The following is an 18,856-nucleotide window of genomic DNA, read 5'->3' as shown; positions in this document are numbered from 1 at the left end:
GGAACATGTTGCTAAAATGTTAATTGCCGGCGGGATGGCACTCGGTGTGATTCGTTTTCCGAAGTCGCCGAAGATGCCTCACAAGGAAACTTGGGCGACTTTGGAAAACGAATTGTGCCGAGTGCCATCTCGCCAGCGATTTACATTTTAGCTGGCGGGAAGGCAGTTCAGGGAGATTAGTCGCCCCGAAGAAGAAAAGATTTGTCACCGGGCGACTAATCTCCCCAAATCTGCCTGTGTGCCCTGACCCTTAGATGTTGCTCCCAATATCCTCAAAACAGATTCTTTTTTCATTTCTGGTTTAGGGGCAGGTTTTGTTGCATAGAAAACATTTGTCAAACAGAGCCTCCTGTAGGCTCCTAGTCCACATAGGGGCTACCAATAGTCGATCATGACCCATAATTGCCACCCCAGGAAATTTTTGCATGCTTGTGTTGCTCTCCAACTTTTTTTTTCTTCATTGAAATGTGGCTCATGGATAAAAAAGGTTGGAGATTCCTGATGTACAGAGTGATATTCTGAGACAATTTGCAATTGGTTTTCATTTTTTATTATTTGTGGTTTTTGAGTTATTTAGCTTATTATTCAGCAGCTCTCCAGTTTGCAGTTTCAAAAATGTGGTTGCTAGGGTACAAATTAACCCAGCAACCTCTCATGGGTTTGAATAAGAGGCTGGAATATTAATAGGAGAGGCCTGAATAGAAAGATGAATAATAAAAAGTAACAATAACAATACATTTGTAGCTTTATGTAGCATTTGTTGATAGCTGGGGTCAGTGATCCCGATTTGAAAGTTGGAAAGAGTCATGAGAAGGAGGAAAATTATTATTATTATTATTATTATTATTAACCTGTATTTATATAGCGCCAACATATTGCGTAGCACTGTAAAGTAAATGTGATTATACAACTAAATCACATGAATTATATACATAGAACATATGGAGTTACATACATCACAATCAATAGCAGTACAAAAGGTGAGGAAGGCCCTATGCAGAAAGAGCATACAGTCTAAAGGGAAGGGAGTAATACATAAGGTGTGGGAGTGGGCAAGATCGAATTAAGTGGGTGAGAAATGTGGTACTGTATGTGGTGTTGCATTTGTTAGTTAAGCAGAGTGAGGGTAGGCTTCTCGAAAGAAGTGCGTTTTAAGACATTTCTTGAAAGCAGAAAGGTTGGGAGAAAGTCGGACAGACCGTGGGAGAGAGTTCAAGAGGAGGGGTGCAGCCCTTGCAAAGTCTTGAATGCGAGCATGTGAGGAGGTAATGAGAGAAGAGTTGAGTAGCAGGTCGGTAGAGGAGCGTAGTAAGCGGTTGGGTGAGTATATAGAGATGAGTTCAGAGATGAAGGGTGGGGCAGAGTTATGAAGTGCTTTGAATGTCAGGGTCATTCATTTGACTTTGATTCTGAAAGGTAGCGGAAGCCAGTGCAGGGATTGACAGAATGGCGAGGCAGAGGAGGAGCGGTTGCTGAGGTGTATGAGCCTCGCAGCAGTGTTCAATATGGACTGGAGAGATGACAGTCTCTGGAGGGGAAGCCCAATTAAAAAGAGTTAAAGTAGTCTAGATGTGATATGATGAGAGAGTGAATAAGAATTTTGGCAGCATCTAAATATAAATAATGAAGACCAATTGAAAAGTTGCTTAGAACTGGCCATGCTATAACATACTAAAAGTTTCCTTAACTGTGAACCACCCCTTTAAGGCCTGTTGTTCAAGCAGTTTTTCTAGGGCAATTTTGTGTTTAGTTTACATGCAGGCTCATCTATAAATACTCTGCAGCTGTTACTGCCTATGGAAAGTCAAGGCATTTGTCAGGGTTCCCCCACTGTTTTGACCTCAACCACATTCTCTGTATTGGCCCCGTCCCTCGCTCAGCTGCTTGCAGCCTTCCAGCACTCAGACGCCAGCACATCACTGGAATCAACTAGGGAGGAGAAAAACAGTGGACAATTACTGGGTAAAAGCCCCATAAAAAGCAGAGAGTTCTTCTATAAAAAGACCTGCATTTGGGACATCTCTCTGAGCAAATACATTTTACCTAGGGGTCAGGACCCAAAAATGTATACCCCCATTCTGTTTAGGATTGGGCTCCATAATACCAGAGATTTCCTATAGGTAAAGGGATACCGTCATGGGGACTTGTGCTCTGATATACTACAATCACTCTTTACTGCAAGTTGGAGTGATATCACCCCCTCCCTCCCCCAAGCAGCCTAACAACAGAGCAATGGGAAGGTAACCAGATAACAGCTCCATAACACAAGATAACAGTTGCCTGGTAGATCTAAGAACAGCACTCAATAGTAAAATCCAGGTCCCACTGCGACACTTTCAGTTACATTGAATAGGAGAAACAACAGCCTGCCAGAAAGCATTTCCATCCTAAAGTGCTGGCTCTTTCTGAAAGCACATGACCAGGCAAAATGACCTGAGATGCACCTACACACCAATATTACAACTAAATAAAAATACACTTGCTGCTTCAGGAATAAAATTTTATATTGTAGAGTGAATTATTTGAAGTGTAAACAATGTAATTTAGAAATAAAAACGACACCGTAAAAATGACAGAATCCCTTTGTTTGTGTTCGCATTGAGGTTACCTTTTAGGTACTCTTAGCAATTATTCGGTCTTTATTTTTATAGCTTTTAAATTAAGGCCCCCAGATACGGGCCGATAAAAGCTGCCGACACACCGAGTCGGCAGCTTATTGGCCCGTGTGTGGGGCCATCCGATGGGCTTCCCCGGCCAAAAGTTGGCCAGATCTCGATCGGGCTATTTGGAAAAGCCAGTCGGATGTATGCGGTCTCGCAATCCGACCGCCCGTATTGAATCCATTATGATCCGATTGTTGGGCCCTAGGGACCACGATCGGATCGGCCCGATACCGCCCACTTCAATGTGGGCATATCAGGGAGAGATCCGCTCGTTTGGCGGCATCGCCAAACAAGCGGATCTCTACGTCTATGGCCACCTTAACTTGCCTTTTTCCAGCTTTCAAATGAGGAAGGAGTCACTGACCCCAGCAGCCGGATGGCTCGTGAGGCTAAAACATTGCGCTTATGGTTACTTTTTATCCTTCTATTAAGACCCTCTCCTATTCGCCTTCCGTTTGCTCATTCAAACTGTTGCCTGGTTGCTAGGGTGAAGAGGACTTTAGCAACCAGACCGCTGTTGAAATTCCAAACTATAGAGCTGCTTTTTTTTTTTTTCAAAAAAAGACAAATAAAAATGACCAACTGCAAACTATATAAAAGTTAATTCAACAGTGCAATAATCCTTTAAACTGAAGTACATAATAAATAAGAAGCCAACGCCCATGATCTTAGGACCACTAGGGAAAAGGCTAAAGGTGGCCATAGACTTAAAGATCCGCTCGTTTGGCGACATCGCCAAACGAGCGGATCTTTCCCCGATATGCCACTAAACTGCGTGGCTATATCGGGGGTAATTCGAGCGTTCGGCCGTATGGCCGAACGATCGAATTACGATGCGCCAAGCGGCTCAGACGGGTCGGTCGGGTAAAAATCCAACCTTCCCGATCGATATCGTTGCCAGATATCGATCGGGATGACCCGTCGGAAGCCCCCATACACGGGCAGATAAGCTGTCAAATCGGTCCAAACGACCGTTATCGGCAGCTTTATCTGCCCGTGTATGGCCACCTTAAGGGGCAAATTTACTAAAGGGCGAAGTGACCAAGGCTGGCGGAATTTTGGCGTAAAATTTGGAGTAACTTCACTAGCGAAGGAGAACGATTCTAGCGCTACTCTTAGGCCAGGCGAAGTTTCGCAAATTCACCAAGATCCACATTTTACTGAACATTACCTGTTCCGCCAGACTTGCCTTCGCCAGCTCAGTCCAGGCGAAGTGCAATGGAATGTATAGGGCTTCTTCAATTTCTAGTTGAAAAATTCAAGTCCCAAAAAACGCTGGTGTCTTACTTTTTTCAGGGTGATACATTTTTTTTGCGGTACCCGGGCATATGGCACATAAACTATACACTGGGCTCATGTGTAGGGCAATATAACAACTTTATTTTATTTTTTTAATAAGGTTCCCTGGACTGTAATGTAATGTATTTGCTGCAACATATACGTCCATTCTTTAACTTTAAGTTCCCGCTGTATGCAAATTAGCCAACTCTAGCACAACTTTGCTTCGCTTGGAGCAGTAACGATAGCGCAACTTCGCCAGAGTTCGGCGCCCTGGACGCAACTTCTGATTTTAATGGATTAGCATTGTCCTGGCGAATCTACGCCTGGCGTTGCGGTGTGAGCGAAGCCGTCGCTGGCGAAATTACAGAGGTTAGTGAATTTGCCCCTAAGACTCCCTATTGCAGGCAAATAGTCTACTAAATTGTACACACTTACTCTCAGCCCCACTGGTGGTGCCAAGTCAAACACACAATTGCCTCAGGTCACACAAATCCTCCGGCGCCCATTCCCGTGCCTCGCACGCTGCTATCGACCACAGATTTTGTTTTCCTAGCCTGGGGCTACAGCGATGATATTTTAAATATGACAAACCAGTTCATCAAGGACTTTCTGTGTTTACGCTACACCTTTTCCAGGAAGCCCTCGACACTTAAGGTCAGGATACCAAACCATAGAAAAACAAAAGAAAAACACCCTGCCAAATATATGGAATGCCTGACTACCAAAGCCGTGGTCGTTATGCTCTGTGTGTTTAAATAGACACTAAAACTTTTTAAATATGGTAATGCTAAAACAAGTGCAGTTGCTTTCTATTCTCTACTGCTTAATTGTATTTATGTTTAAAGGAGAAGGAAAGCTACGGAGGCATTTTATTGACATTAGAATAGCTGCAATAGTGCAAGCTAGAATGCTATATTTATTCTGTAGAATGTTTTACCATACCTGAGTAAAAAGCTCTAGAAACTCTCTATTTGTTTAGAATAGGAGCTGCAGTATTAACATGGTTTGACATCACTTCCTGCCTGAGTCTCTCCCTGCTCTGGGCTCAGATTACAGTAGAGAAGGGAGGGGGGTGGGGGAAGAGGAGCAAACTGAGCATGCTCTTGCCCAGGGCAATGAGGTTTAAGCTGAAGGCAGGAAGTCTGATACAGAAGCCCATGTGTACACAATAGAAGGAAAGAAATGCAGTGTTTATTTTGACAGGGGACTCAGAGCAACACTACTTTGGGGGTTTACTGGTATATTTAGATGGACCTTTCTGATAAGGCTTACTTATTTTTAACCTTTCCTTCTCCTTTAAAGGGCACAGAGATGATTTCTACTTGCACGTGCATTAGCGGAGAAATTTCTCAGCAGCAAAGAAACAAATGTATACATTTAACACTGGATCTGTTAGACCCATTCCTTAAAGGGGTTCTTCACCTTTAAATGTACTTTTATTATGGTGTAGAGCGTGATACTCAGACAATTTGCATGGTTTCCATTTTTTTTATTATTTGCGGTTTTTGAGTTATTTTGCTTTTTATTCAGCAGCTCTCCAGTTATTAATATTCAGTAACTGGGGTCCAAATTCCCCTAGCAACCATGCATTGATTAGAATGAGAGACTGGAATGTGAATAGGAGAGGCCTGAATAGAAAGAGGAGTAATAACTAGAAATGCACCGAATCCAGGATTCGTTTCGGGATTTGACCAGGATTTGGCCTTTTTCAGCAGCATATGCAAATTAGTGACAGGGAGGGAAATCAAGTGACTTTTTGTCACAAAACAAGGAAATAAAAACTGTTTTCCGTTCGGTATTCGGCTGAATCTTTCACAAAGGATTCGGGGGTTCGACCGAATCCAAAATAGTGGATTCGGTGCATGGGGTCAGTGACCCCCATTTGAAAGCTGGAAACAGTCAGTCAGAAGAAGGCAAATAATAAAACTATAAAGACCAATTGAAAAGTTGTTTATAATTAGCTCCTCTGTAACATACTAAAAGTTAACTTAAAGGTGAACCACCCTTTAAAAAAAGACTTTGCGGTTAGGGGTTGTTGCCCCAAATAGTATTCTGTTGGATATGATTTTATGGTTACCCATTACTCATCTTCCTATTTAGGCCTCTTCTATTTAACTCCCAGTCTTTCAATGAAACCACTGCCTGGTAGGTAGGGCGAACTGGACCCTAGCAACTAGACAGCTACAGAGAACAAGCAAAAACAAGGCAAAAAAGACCAATTGCAAATTGGTTTAGAATATCTGCATCATACCAACAGTTCATTTAAAGATGAAATAACACATTAACTCTGGTATCTAGGCTGGGAGAACGTAAGGCTGCATTTCTATCCTTGTTAACATTATTTTATATTTCTCATCCCACTATCCTGCCCCTAACAGACTTAAGTTTGTCACTGCAGAGTTACTAGGGTAATTACCATAGCAACAAGCATCATTCAAAACCTGTGCTAATTTCAGAGCTACGTTGCTGCTTGAACTGCATATAACTGTGCATATCATATTGCCAACAACTTCGTCTTTAAGAGGGGGGAATAAAAAGACTGAAAAGAGAAACATTGAGAACAGTACATTTTTTATATATGGTGGTTCTGCCTCCTCTGTAGGGTACAGTATGGTATATGCCTACCATGTAACCCTATAAAGAAGTAAACAGTTTTGCGAGTACAAATACACAGTATTCATATTATACAGTGTAATGCTAAGGAACATAATGCTGCGGTTATAAACACGTGACTTCATCGGCTGCATTCCTTTCTAAAATAACAATTCAGACGCGGTTTATTAAAACCAGAAAAAAGAGAGTCCCACACAGACAAGATAGAAGGAAAACCAATACTCCAAAACGATTTTCAGATGTTGTTTTGGACAACGGTTGAATTCTCCTTTAAGCGCCAATAATGACTGGTCGGTCACATGACACACGGTATAAATACACGGTACACGCCATTCGCTCATTTATCCTGTAAGAGTGCAAATCATTGCCGAGCTTAATCACCATTTCATTAAAGCTAATTAATGTGAATAATTAATGTGCCACTCATGAGAAGTTCAATAAACACTTTAATGAAAATCCCTCTCTCAGCCTAAAGGGCAATTCCATCACTGGAAAGGGGTGCTTCAACTTTTAGTATGTTATAGAATTTCCAATTGTAAGCAAAGTCTCAATTAGGGATGCACCAAATCCAGGATTCGGCCAAATCCTTCTGCCCGGCTGAACCAAATCGCATATGCAAATTAGGGATGGGGAGGGAAATCACGTGACTTTTTGTAAAGAAGTTTTCCCCCTCCCACCCCTAATTTGCATATGCAAATTAGGATTCGGATCCAGTTCGCCGAAATCTTTCGCAAATGATTCGGCCAAATCCCAAATAGTGGATTCGGTGCATCTCTAGTCTCAGTTGGTCTTCTTTTTTTTTTATTCTTATTTGCCTTCTGACTGTTTCAAGCTAAAAGTTAACTGAAAGGTCAACAATGCCTTTAAGTCTGCGGTAGGGTTACTATCCCCCAGCAAATCTATGTGTTATTTGGCTATAAGCTACCTATACAAGGGTTGATGATAGCTGCCCATTGGTCCATATAGGACCCTACTGATATTCTGGGGCACTCATTTGAAGTGTATGAGAAATCTATAGAGCAGGTCCCATCCACAGAACATCAAAGGAAATCCAGAAAAGCCGGGGGCTGTGACTCACTGAGACTTGGCACCTTGGTGTGCAAGGATATCCTACAACTCCCAGCATCCCCTACTAGCTCTTTTTATCTAATGCTGAGTCAGAGTCTAATGCTAAACTCAGTACAGTCCTACTCTGATACATCGACCTCTATCGCTTGTTCTAAATTTGCTCTGACCACATACATACATGTTCCCATTTTAAGTCACTAGCCTCCACTGCACCACTTTGTATGCCGACACTCTGTACAGACTATGAGCAAACAGGGAAATACCTATGCTGCCATAGTTTTATGGTATCTCTCTGTACAGACTATGAGCAAACTTAGGGGACTGTTCCTGCTGAATTCTGCTTAGTACAGGGGAATACCTATGCTGCCATAGTTTTATGGTATCTGTCTGTACAGACTATGAGCAAACTTAGGGACTGTTCCTGCTGAATTGTGCTTAGTACAGGGGAATACCTATGCTGCCATAGTTTTATGGTATCTCTCTGTACAGACTATGAGCAAACTTAGGGGACTGTTCCTGCTGAATTCTGCTTAGTACAGGGGAATACCTATGCTGTCATAGTTTTATGGTATCTGTCTGTACAGACTATGAGCAAACTTAGGGACTGTTCCTGCTGAATTGTGCTTAGTACAGGGGAATACCTATGCTGCCATAGTTTTATGGTATCTCTCTGTACAGACTATGAGCAAACTTAGGGGACTGTTCCTGCTGAATTCTGCTTAGTACAGGGGAATACCTATGCTGTCATAGTTTTATGGTATCTGTCTGTACAGACTATGAGCAAACTTAGGGACTGTTCCTGCTGAATTGTGCTTAGTACAGGGGAATACCTATGCTGCCATAGTTTTATGGTATATCTCTGTACAGACTATGAGCAAACGTAGACGGCTTTTCCTGCTGAATTATACTTAGTACAGGGGAGTTGCTATGGCAGCAGTTTATTTCCCTCTGTATGGGATGTGAGCCAACTTACAGGACTATTCCTGCAGAAATGTACATAGTAAAGGGAAACACAGACGCTGGCACCGTTTTATGGCATCTCTCTGTACAGACTATGAACAAACATAAGGGGCTATTCCTGCTGAATTGTGTAGTATAGGGGTAATACCTATGGTGTACATAAGAATGCTTAGCCTGCATAGAGTGATATAACATTGTGTCAGCCTAGGATTGTTCCTACCGAATTGTGCTTAGTATATGGAAATACCTTTGCTGGAATATCATAGTGAAATCTTTCTGTACAGGCTATCAACAAAACATAGGTGGGCGGTTCCTGCTGAATTGTGCTTACTACAGAGGAATCCTTAGGCTGGAAGAGTTTTAGATCACTCTGTACAGTCTATGAGAAAACTTTGGGGTCTGCTGTTCAAAAACTGTGCTTAGTACAGGGCAATACCCAAGCTAGCATTGTTTTGCGTTCTCGCTCTGTTCAGGGTATGAGCAAATGTATGCAGCTGTTCCTGCTGAATTTTGCATAATACAGGGGAATGAACACACATGCCAGCATGGTAGCGCTTACAGACTACAAGACCACCCAGGGAGTTGCCTATGGTGAATGCCTGTTTGGTGCTGTAATGACACAAGTGCTGTTGCGCTGACAGCTTATTATCCCCAGCAAGGTCAGTAGGTTACAGGCATCGCCCTCAATGCTCGAGATCTGATAGGGTCACTTATGCGTTGGGTTAAGATGGCCATAGACGCGCTGATAATATTGATATTCGTTGAGTGTATGGTGGGAGATGATCGTAATAGGCAGAAGACATGGATATCGGTCGGCTCGTCGATTGGGCGGGCCAGAAAATTTTGATAGGCATCCAAACACCGACCATTGTTAGTGCTGAATCGCCAGATACAGTAGAATTCTATCGTCTTACCTGAATATCAGACGATTCAGCTCTACACGCGTGTTTTGAACAGAACGATCTTTCCTGGAAATATCTTTAACATAATTGTCACATCTATGGCCACCGACTATCTATGGTTATTGCCAAGTGATGAGGATCTCGGCCTGAAGGCCAAGAATCTGCTCAGTGGAGCCTCCGTTTCTCCACAGGCCGAGATCCGTATTGTCTGGCCCTACCCAAAGTCTACATTTAGCAGAGATTAGCAAAATGTTTTCAATAAAAAAAAAAGAAGTGGTTTTGCGGTTTGAAGATACAAAACAAATGGTTGTAAAATCCAGGAAAATGTAGAATCAGGGAAATGTATTATGTATAATATATAGGTGGGACCACAAAACAACAATGTAAAATGAGGGAAAACTTAAAATCAGGGGATGTAAAATTGAAGGCCCACTGTATATAATTGGGCAGGATAAACCAGGGCCGTAGAGGTGACTAGTTCCATCCCGGAGTATTCCATATACAGGGTGCCGGTTTAGGATTTTGCCAAAGTTTTCGAAATGGCAAATTAGAGAAGAAACCACTGTCTAACAGTGGGGGAAGCAAGCTTGTCCCATTCATTAATAGGGGCTCTGAGAAGGGAAGAAAAGGCCCAGGCAGTTTTCACAAGCACAAGTGACTGATAATCTTACATGAAACGGATTATTGGCAGACATAATAAATGGGAATGGGGGGAAAGGGAGCTTCAGCTTTGTATACTACAAATGCCTCATTGTTGCCTGCTTTGGTGTAACACAAACACAACTTCCAACTGGATAAACTCAGGCCATTCTTTTCCTTTATTCCTTGGCTGTGAGATTTGTAGTTCAGGGGCAACTAAAGACCTGCCGCTTAAAGGTAACTGCTATTAAAGGAAGACTGATTACCTTTTTAACCTAATCCTTAAGATACACTTACATTTTATTTCTTAATACAAGACTTTTAAAGTCTATCTAGCAAGCTGTGCAAACTCCCTTTCTATCCCTGACAACACTACTGGTAGATTCCTAGTAAAGTTCAACTACGTACTAGTAAACTATAGCCTTTGACAAACTTCTGTGGCATGGAACCAATACAGGGACATCTACTGCTGACACCGTGGTGACGTGAGACAAATATATGGAGCCTGAAATTATGAGATCAGTCAAATAAACAGAGCCTTGAAATAGTCGATCATTTCGAAGTTGAGACTTCTAAGAGGTGGCCATAGACGCACAGATAAAATCGTACGAAACTAATTTTTGTACGATATTAGGTGCGTGTATGGTGGGAAAAGACATGGATATTGGTCGGCTCGTCGGTATGTCAGGATGAAAAATTTTGATTGGGCGCCTTTGAAGGCACCCAAACATCGACCATTGTTAGTGCTGAATCATCAGATACAGGTAGAATTCTATTGTTTCTACCTGTATATCTACCTGAATATCTGACGATTCAGCTCTACACTTGTGTATTGAAAGGAACGATCTTTCTTGGAAAGATCTTTTCCAAGAAAGATCGTAATTGTTACGTCTATGGCCACATTAAGTCTGGTTTAACAAGTCAGCAAGATAAAAATGTACTTGGGTCTAGCAACCCACGGCAAAGCTTTGCGTTTCTCTGCCAAAATCCAAAGCCGACATAAGCGCACCGGATGTGAAAGAAGGGATACTGCTTGCAGCGAGGGGCCGACACCAGCCTGTGGTTTCGGCAGGCTGATTCCGGCCACTTCTAACCCTAGCCTAAATGTCACCAATTATTTCCAATGCAGGTGTAGCCTAAGCTGGCCATACCTGGGCCAATAAAAGGCCATCAAGACAAAGTGGACAGCTGACCTTTAAACCTGGCAGAAATCTATCAGGCAGGTTAGAAAAACCCAACACGCAAGAATTACAATGCAGTCCTCCTCCCATGGGACTACCTTAGTTAAGCAACAAGGAGAGGCACTCACTGTACTCATCCCAGGGAAGCTTCCAGGCACCAGTCCTGCACAATGTGCTTATAGACTAGGGTGGGGCGGAAATATCACGTGCAAAGTTTGTACTAAGTCTAGTGACCTCCAGCATCCAAATCATCAAGAACCACATACTGGTCATGTGTTTTCTGTGTGATCCGACGCACTGCGCAAAATCGCAGGCGTCAAATCACATGCGACGGAAATAAGGTAAGTGAATGCATTGTCGGATGGTGTCATTTGTATATCTTGTCTTACTTCCGTCGCATCCGACTTGACGCCTGCGTTTTTGCGCAGCGCGTCGGATCGCACAGAAAACGCCTGTGTAGTCCTACCCTTGGGCAAACTTTCAGACCCCGATCGGGAAGTTGGTGCTTGTCAACCAACAAGTCTTAGCTGCTGGCAAAACACATCCACCTGCAACTGTCTCAACTAACTAGAGATGCACCGAATCCAGGATTCAGTTCAGTATTTGGCCATAATTCAGCCATTTTCAGCAGGATTCGGGTTTTTTCAGCAGGATTCAGCCTTTTTCAGCAGGATTCGGCCTTTTTCAGCAGGATTCGGCCTTTTTCAGTAGGATTCGGCCTTTTTCAGCAGGATTCGGCCTTTTTCAGCAGGATTCGGCCTTTTTCAGCAGGATTCGGCCTTTTTCAGCAGGATTCGGCCTTTTTCAGCAGGATTCGGAAAAGGATTCGGCCTTTTTCAGCAGAATTCTGGGGGGGGGGGTTTAGCACGATTCGGCTTCAGCTGCACTAGCTCAGTGGGTGAGACCAGGGTTAGTGAGCATGGGAATTCTAGGAACTTTCCTTAATACATAGGGCTGCTGTACAGTAAATAGAAGAGGGAGATGGTGGTCAGTACAAATTTCAAACGAATTGTGTCCAATTCCATTACGGTTGCTCTGTGCTGCAACTGCTACATGCGATCCAAAATTTAATAAGAAAAAGGAACTCCAGCAGAATTACTGGAAATAAACTTAAATTGCGAGTGGTGGCAAACACGACATGTTTCAGATACAATACCCTTTATCAAGTGATTAATAAAGAGTATAGTACCCGAAACATGTCGTGTTTGCCACCACTCGCAATTAAAGTTTATTTGCAGTAATTCTGCTGGAGTTCCTTTTCCTTCTTCAATTTTGTACACTAACACTGAGAACGAACACACAAATATACATATTATGGGCAGTGCGCGTATATGCACATGTGCAGGAGCCAGACCCGACTGCAGAAGAGTGCAAACTCTCTAGCAGACCATGACTTTCATGGGTCAGAACAGCAGCATGATGCTTTGAAGAAAGCAAGCAAAATAGATCATCCATCTCTATCCCTAAAGCTCCCCCCTCCCTTACTGGATCCCCTCCAAATCCCAGATTGTATCAAACACATGGAAGACTGCTGTTTAACCGCAGTGGGATAATGATACAGCGCAGGGTAACATCTCCCCGGTTCCGAATGGGTCAAGTGGATTCAAGCAGATAAACAGAGCGTAGGATCCAAAGTGACGTCATTTCCCCATGAATCATAAACAAAGAAGAACATGTGGATATCTGCAAATGCCCCTCACCCTGGCAACAACATGCGTTGGCTACCGTGCCAGCTTGTTAACGGGGGGGGGGGTGAGAGGCGTTCTACCACTCAGGTTAATAGAAACCTCCCCATCATTATTCATAGCTGTCGGCTGCCTTTCTCCTCGGCCATGCTGTGAATGGGAAAATTCCACTGGCTCGGGCGGATTTATCTGGGGACAATGCAACAAAGGCTTTGTTGACAAATGCAATCAGCCTTATGGTGTTGCATTTATATAAACAGATGCATTACATACATATACACACACACACAGAACCGCATGCTTGTGACAGTAATGCCAATGAAGAATATAAAGACAAATAAAGCACCGCCCTACAGACTAAACCAGATCTTAAGAAGCATAAGCGAAAAAGCATCAACAAACGGGGCCTGTATTCATCGGAATGCCATTAGGTGGGACAATATAATGTATGACTCCCTCCGACTGTATGGCAGCACTGCGGTGTAAGTCACAGCTCTGGATATCAAGAACATTTCCAATGTATAAGGTTGTACATTGACTTATGGCCTGCGCCATGTACAGATCAGTTCAACTGCAACTCCCACATTAAAGGGATTGTGTCATGATTTTTATGATGTAGTTTTTATTTCTAAAATAATTCACTCTACCATATAAAATGTCATTTCTAATCCAACAAGTGTATTTTTTTTAGTTGTAATATTGGTGTGTAGGTGCATCTCAGGTCACTTTGCCTGGTCATGTGCTTTCAGAAAGAGCTAGCACTTTAGGATGGAACTGCTTTCTGGCAGGCTGTCGTTTCTCCTACTCACTGTAACTGAATGTGTCGCAGTGGGATCTGGATTTTACAACTGAGTGCTGTTCTACCAGGCGGCTGTTATCTGGTTACCTTCCCATTGTTCTGCAGATAGGCTGATGGGGGGGGATTATATCACTAACTTGAAGTGAAGCAGTAAAGAGTGAATGAAGTTCATCAAAGCACAAGTCATATGACTGGGGGAACCTGGGAAACTGACAATATGTCTACCCCATGTCAGATTTCAAAATGAAATACAGGTATATGGATTTCAGTGCAGAAGTCTGCTGGAGCTATACTATTAACTGATGCTTTTGAAAAAACATGTTTTCACATGAAAGTATCTATAAGCTACTGGAACTACTGTAGAGGTGAATGGCGCTTTTGTCCTCCTAAGCCAGTGAAAGTCACAAAATCTTGCTGTGTGCCATTGCACTTAGGCTTAATCTATGGGAAACAAGGAAATGCTCACATGAGACTATAGGGTGCAAGGCAGGGTGGAAAAGCGCCCCATTGCCCTAAGTGATCTACCTCAGAATGCTTGTGGCAGAACTTGAGGGTCCCTAGATTACACTTTATGCAGATGCACAAGGAAGAGTCCAGCATTGGGTCGGGTACCCACAGAATATCCACACTATGGTTGGGTTTTAGGGAGAAAATAAAAGTTTAAGGTGGATTTTTTCCCCAAGAAGGTGAAAGAGAAAAATGTATAAAAAAAAATGCAAAGCCATTTATTAGGACAAAAGAGGTATTGGCCTAACGCGTTTCGTGCCAGTTTGGGCACTTACTCATAGGCTAGGATTTTTCAGGAAGAAAATTCTTTATACCCTGACTGTGCATGCAGTCTATGAGTACCCTGCCTGGGTATAAAGGGGAAGTTAACCCCCTGCAGGAAGCCAGCCTGGGGGAGAGGCAAAGAGAGAAAGCAGCCCAGGATCAGGCTGAGTAGTCACACGCAGGACTCCAGTACAAGCTAGGGAGCACCAGCTGGGGTGCAGGAGATACCAGTGGATGGGTCCTAAGGGGTGGGAACTGGCGACAGAAGCTTTTTGACCCCTGCTGCTTCCACCCGGTCAAAACGCCCCTTGCATCCCCATTAGGCAGGATTACTTACCAACAGCAAGATGTAGAGCACAGCAAATCCCATGGGTGCAAATGCTCCACAGTTAGGTCCTAATAGGACCCAATATCTGCCAGTGTCCAGATCCAACCATCCTGCAGGGTAGCAATGATTAGAGCGAAGCACCCCAACACCCCTTTTATGAATGTGATATACCATCAGGTCAATTTATCCTAAATACAATGATAGTTAAGAGGATCAGGTTAGATATGAATGGGTTAAATGGTTGGACTCTACCCAGACGGCAACTTCCCCCTAATCTAAACCAAACTGCACAAAGGTAGGTAGCAAAACAATTACAATTTGGAGCATTTAAATAGCAACATTCCTCCACCTCGGGCCCATCGTCATCATCCTCCTTCCATTGCATCAAATGGGTTAATTAAAAATAACGGTGTGGGTAGGAAGAGTTTAATTACAGCTCAATGGCATTCCCAGGGGAGCAGATTAGAGAGTTTCCTTCCTCTGCCAAACGTGATCCTTCTATTGGAACTGGCAAGGTGAGAGCAGAATGACAGAACGTGCTTTTCTCACTCAGACTTGCAGGGAAATGGTTAATTTGCCCTTTAACGTCAGGCACAAAGCAGCTGCGGTTCTGGAATGGTAAACGCAGGGCGCTGAACATTTGTAGCCACCGACGTGCAGAAATGATGTTGCATTATATTAGGGATGCACCGAATCCAGGATTCAGTTCGGGATTCGGCAAGGATTCTGCCTTTTTCAGAAGGGTTCGGCCGAATCCGTCTGGCCGGCTGAACCGAATCTGAATCCTAATTTGCATATGCAAATTAGGGGTGGAGAGGTAAATCGTGTGACTTTTTGTCACAAAACAAGAAAGTAAAAAATGTTTTCCCCTTCCCATCACCAATCTGCAAATTAGGATCCGGTTCGGTATTCGGCTGAATCTTTCGTGAAGGATTCGGGGGTTCGGCCGAATCCAAAATAGTGGATTCGGTACATCCCTACATTATATGGACCACACGGGTAAATGGTGTGCGGAGTTAAAGAGAACGGTAAAGAGGCCCAGTGCCACCTACACAAGGGATGGAAGAAAACAAACAGGGCTTTTGTCCTTATCCCTCAGGATGTAATGGGCTTGGGCATTGCATGCTTTACTAGGAAATGCTGCACTACAACTCCCAGAAACCCTGGATGGACTGATGCAGACTGAGCACCCATAGTTGGAAGCTTATTTCTCTCCCTTTGGATATATAAATAGAAAACCGAACCTGGTTAGGGTGAGATGGGCTAAAAGGAGCCAAAAAGCCCTTCACAAGCAATTAAATGCAAAGTGAAGCCTTCTGAAATCAGAGGGTATTTACTTGTCTCATGTCATACTGCTTAAATCCCAATCTTGAGAGTTTTAATTCTCAACCTTACCAGGTTTGGTTTTCTATTTCGCTACTCTCCGATTCCTCCCAACTCAGAAGCCATGTTCCAATATCTTGCACTGATGAGATCTAACAAGATGGAAAGCGACTGTCTGCAAGTTGGGATATATGGCTCTGAACCATTGGGCTGTATCTGTGCTATAAAACCAGCGGTTCTGGGTGCATAGTTGGCCAAACAAACAAAGGAATGATTTGCTTGCTTCCACCCATGATGCTTAATGGGAGATTTAAAACTCTCATTTTTGGGATTTAGGCAGTGCTGAGTGTATGGCACGAGACAAGCAAATCACTCGTGATTTCAGAAGGCATCACTTTGGGTGTATAAGGCAGTGTTCATACAATGATCCCTAAATCCATACAGAATATTCAGTTGCACTCTGACTTCATACGGAGTGGGGGTGGCACCGTCTCTCTGACAGTTTGGGTCAGACCAGGGGTGGCTTTGCTATGACAAGGGTTGCCACCTTTTCTGAAAAAAAAAAAAAATACCGGCCTTCCTATATATTTATCTTTTTTCCCTATTAATAACATTGGGATCAACCATCATTTTTACCGAACAGGTGGCAACTGTAGCTGTGACTCCAACGCATTTAGGGCCGCCACCCCCTGTCTGTAATGCACAAACTGCAAGGCTTTTTTGCTAAGCAACTCAAATCCATGCCTCTGACCGTGCAGGTTTCCAAGTAGCCGCGCAACTACATTGATCACTAAACTGAACCTTCTAACAATGGGATTGCCCAGTTCTGACCTGGCGGGAGTGGCAGGAAACCCCAATATTCCCTGTAAACTGTCACACAACGAAGGACAGCAGGGCACGAGACAAATGGTGAGAGACAAAAGAAGATATGTGCAAGGCCACTGTGAAATGACTGAGTGAGGCTACCTACCCCACGCTGGGAGTCATGTGGCCCTTTCCTCCCAGGAGCCAATCACTGGCGCTCATACAGGCCTGTGACAGATACAATAGATGCACAACCTGTAGCTCTCCAGCAATCACACGAGTGGGCCCCTGGAATCCACCACATGATGTGATGCCGAGGGCCAATGCCCATAACACAATCCCTTGCATGTACCACACATCAGGATAGAAAGAGGGGGGTCGAGTTTACAGAGAGCTGCCAGCCACGGTCACTCACCCGGCACCGAATGGGTTAATCAAACACCGCAACCCCCCCATATGCAGCTTTGCGTTCCCTCTCATTGCTTTTCCCTCTCTAGCTCATAGCGAGCTGCAGGGCTGTACCAAAGTAGCCGGCACACAATTTGAGGGGTAGCGAACATTCCACCTTTCCCTCACAGTGGTCTGGCCCGCCTGACCCCTTTGGATTTTTTTTTAGGATGTACCAAGTGCCCCCCCTCCCCCATGCAATGTTCTGGCCCGCCGGACCACTAACATATCTACTAGGCTGTACCAAGTGACCCCCTGTGGGGGGTTACTCACATTCTCCGTGTCCCGCTCGTTGACTGTTGGCAGTGGCGTCCTGGCCGACATCTTGTTCGGCTCCTGAGATACAGAAAGAGAGACGAGTCCCTCCTGCCCGGGCTTTCCTTCCGGCCTCTCCCCCCGCCGCGGCTTCAGTGCAGTTACAGCGATAACCGAGTGCGAGAGATGATGGGAATGACAGGGATTGTCACACGGGGCGCCCCTCAGCCTGCATGTTAGTGCGACAGACGCAGCATCCTTCTTTCTACTCCGCCTCAGCACAGCGGGGCATTGAGGGACCCCCGGGCCTCCTTTTGGCTCATTCCCGGCCGCAGGTGCTGCCCAGTCAGTAAATCCAGTGAAGAGAGATGGTGGGAGCAGGTTTCTCTCAGACTCTGTCAGCCCTGAGCCCTTCCTCCTGCTACTGCCCCCCTCAGGCCGGCCGGGAACTCACTGCTGCTGCTGCTTCCACTGGGATCATCTCAGGGAATGGGTGGGATCAACTGACACAGTGTCGGGGAGGGGGCGGAAGAGGAGGCGGCTGCTGACACGGGATGCTGGGAGTTGTAGTTAAGTATTCCTACTGGATGCATGGATTTAATGACTGGGGGGGGGATGAGCTGGGAGTTGTATTATTAGAGCTCACAGTACAGTATTGTAATGTCTCCCCTTTCTGAGGGATAATAATAACTGACCAATCACAGCCTGTTCTTGGCTTATCTCAGGGAATAATGGCAGCCACTCTGATACAGGGGACTCCACCTTTTTCTGTTTCTCATCCAGGGCCAGAGTTAAAGAAAGGGGGGCCATGGCAGTGCAAAGAGACTGGGACCTATGTTTTATGGAGGGGAATAACATAAATGTGACATGTTCAGTCTGTAACCCTTCAGCCATTAAAGGGGTTGTTCACCTTTGAGATACCTTTTAGTATGATGAAGAGAGCGATATTCTGAGACCATTTGCAATTGGTTTTTATTGGTTAGAGTTATTTAGCTTTTTATTCAGCAGCTCTTCAATTTGCATCTTAGGCAATCTGGTAGCTAGGGTCCACATTCCCCTAGCAACCGTGCATGGATTTGAATAAAAGACTGGGATATGAATCGGAGTGGGCCTGATTATAAAGATAAGTAATAAAAA

The 18,856-nt window shown here is 44.2% G+C and overlaps 1 protein-coding gene across 2 annotated transcripts in view; it reads right to left on the bottom strand.

Annotated features, from left to right (window-relative positions):
• The window catches only part of mark1.L (MAP/microtubule affinity-regulating kinase 1 L homeolog), a 97,692-nt gene extending 79,520 nt beyond the window's left edge, over nt 1-18,172 (bottom strand). The window contains exon 1 of one of the 2 annotated variants that reach the window (XM_018262618.2): nt 17,738-18,172. In XM_018262618.2, coding sequence (XP_018118107.1) covers nt 17,738-17,788 — 51 coding nt within the window. In that variant the 5' untranslated portion in view covers nt 17,789-18,172. The remainder of the gene's footprint in view (nt 1-17,737) is intronic. The other variant, XM_018262619.2, reaches the window with a different exon arrangement.
• Between the last annotated feature and the right edge of the window lie 684 nt (nt 18,173-18,856).

This window comes from Xenopus laevis, chromosome 5L (assembly GCF_017654675.1).
Source record: "Xenopus laevis strain J_2021 chromosome 5L, Xenopus_laevis_v10.1, whole genome shotgun sequence".
NCBI lineage: Eukaryota > Metazoa > Chordata > Amphibia > Anura > Pipidae > Xenopus > Xenopus laevis.
Note: the sequence above shows the minus strand (reverse complement) of the source record. Positions and strands in the feature narration are given on the sequence as shown.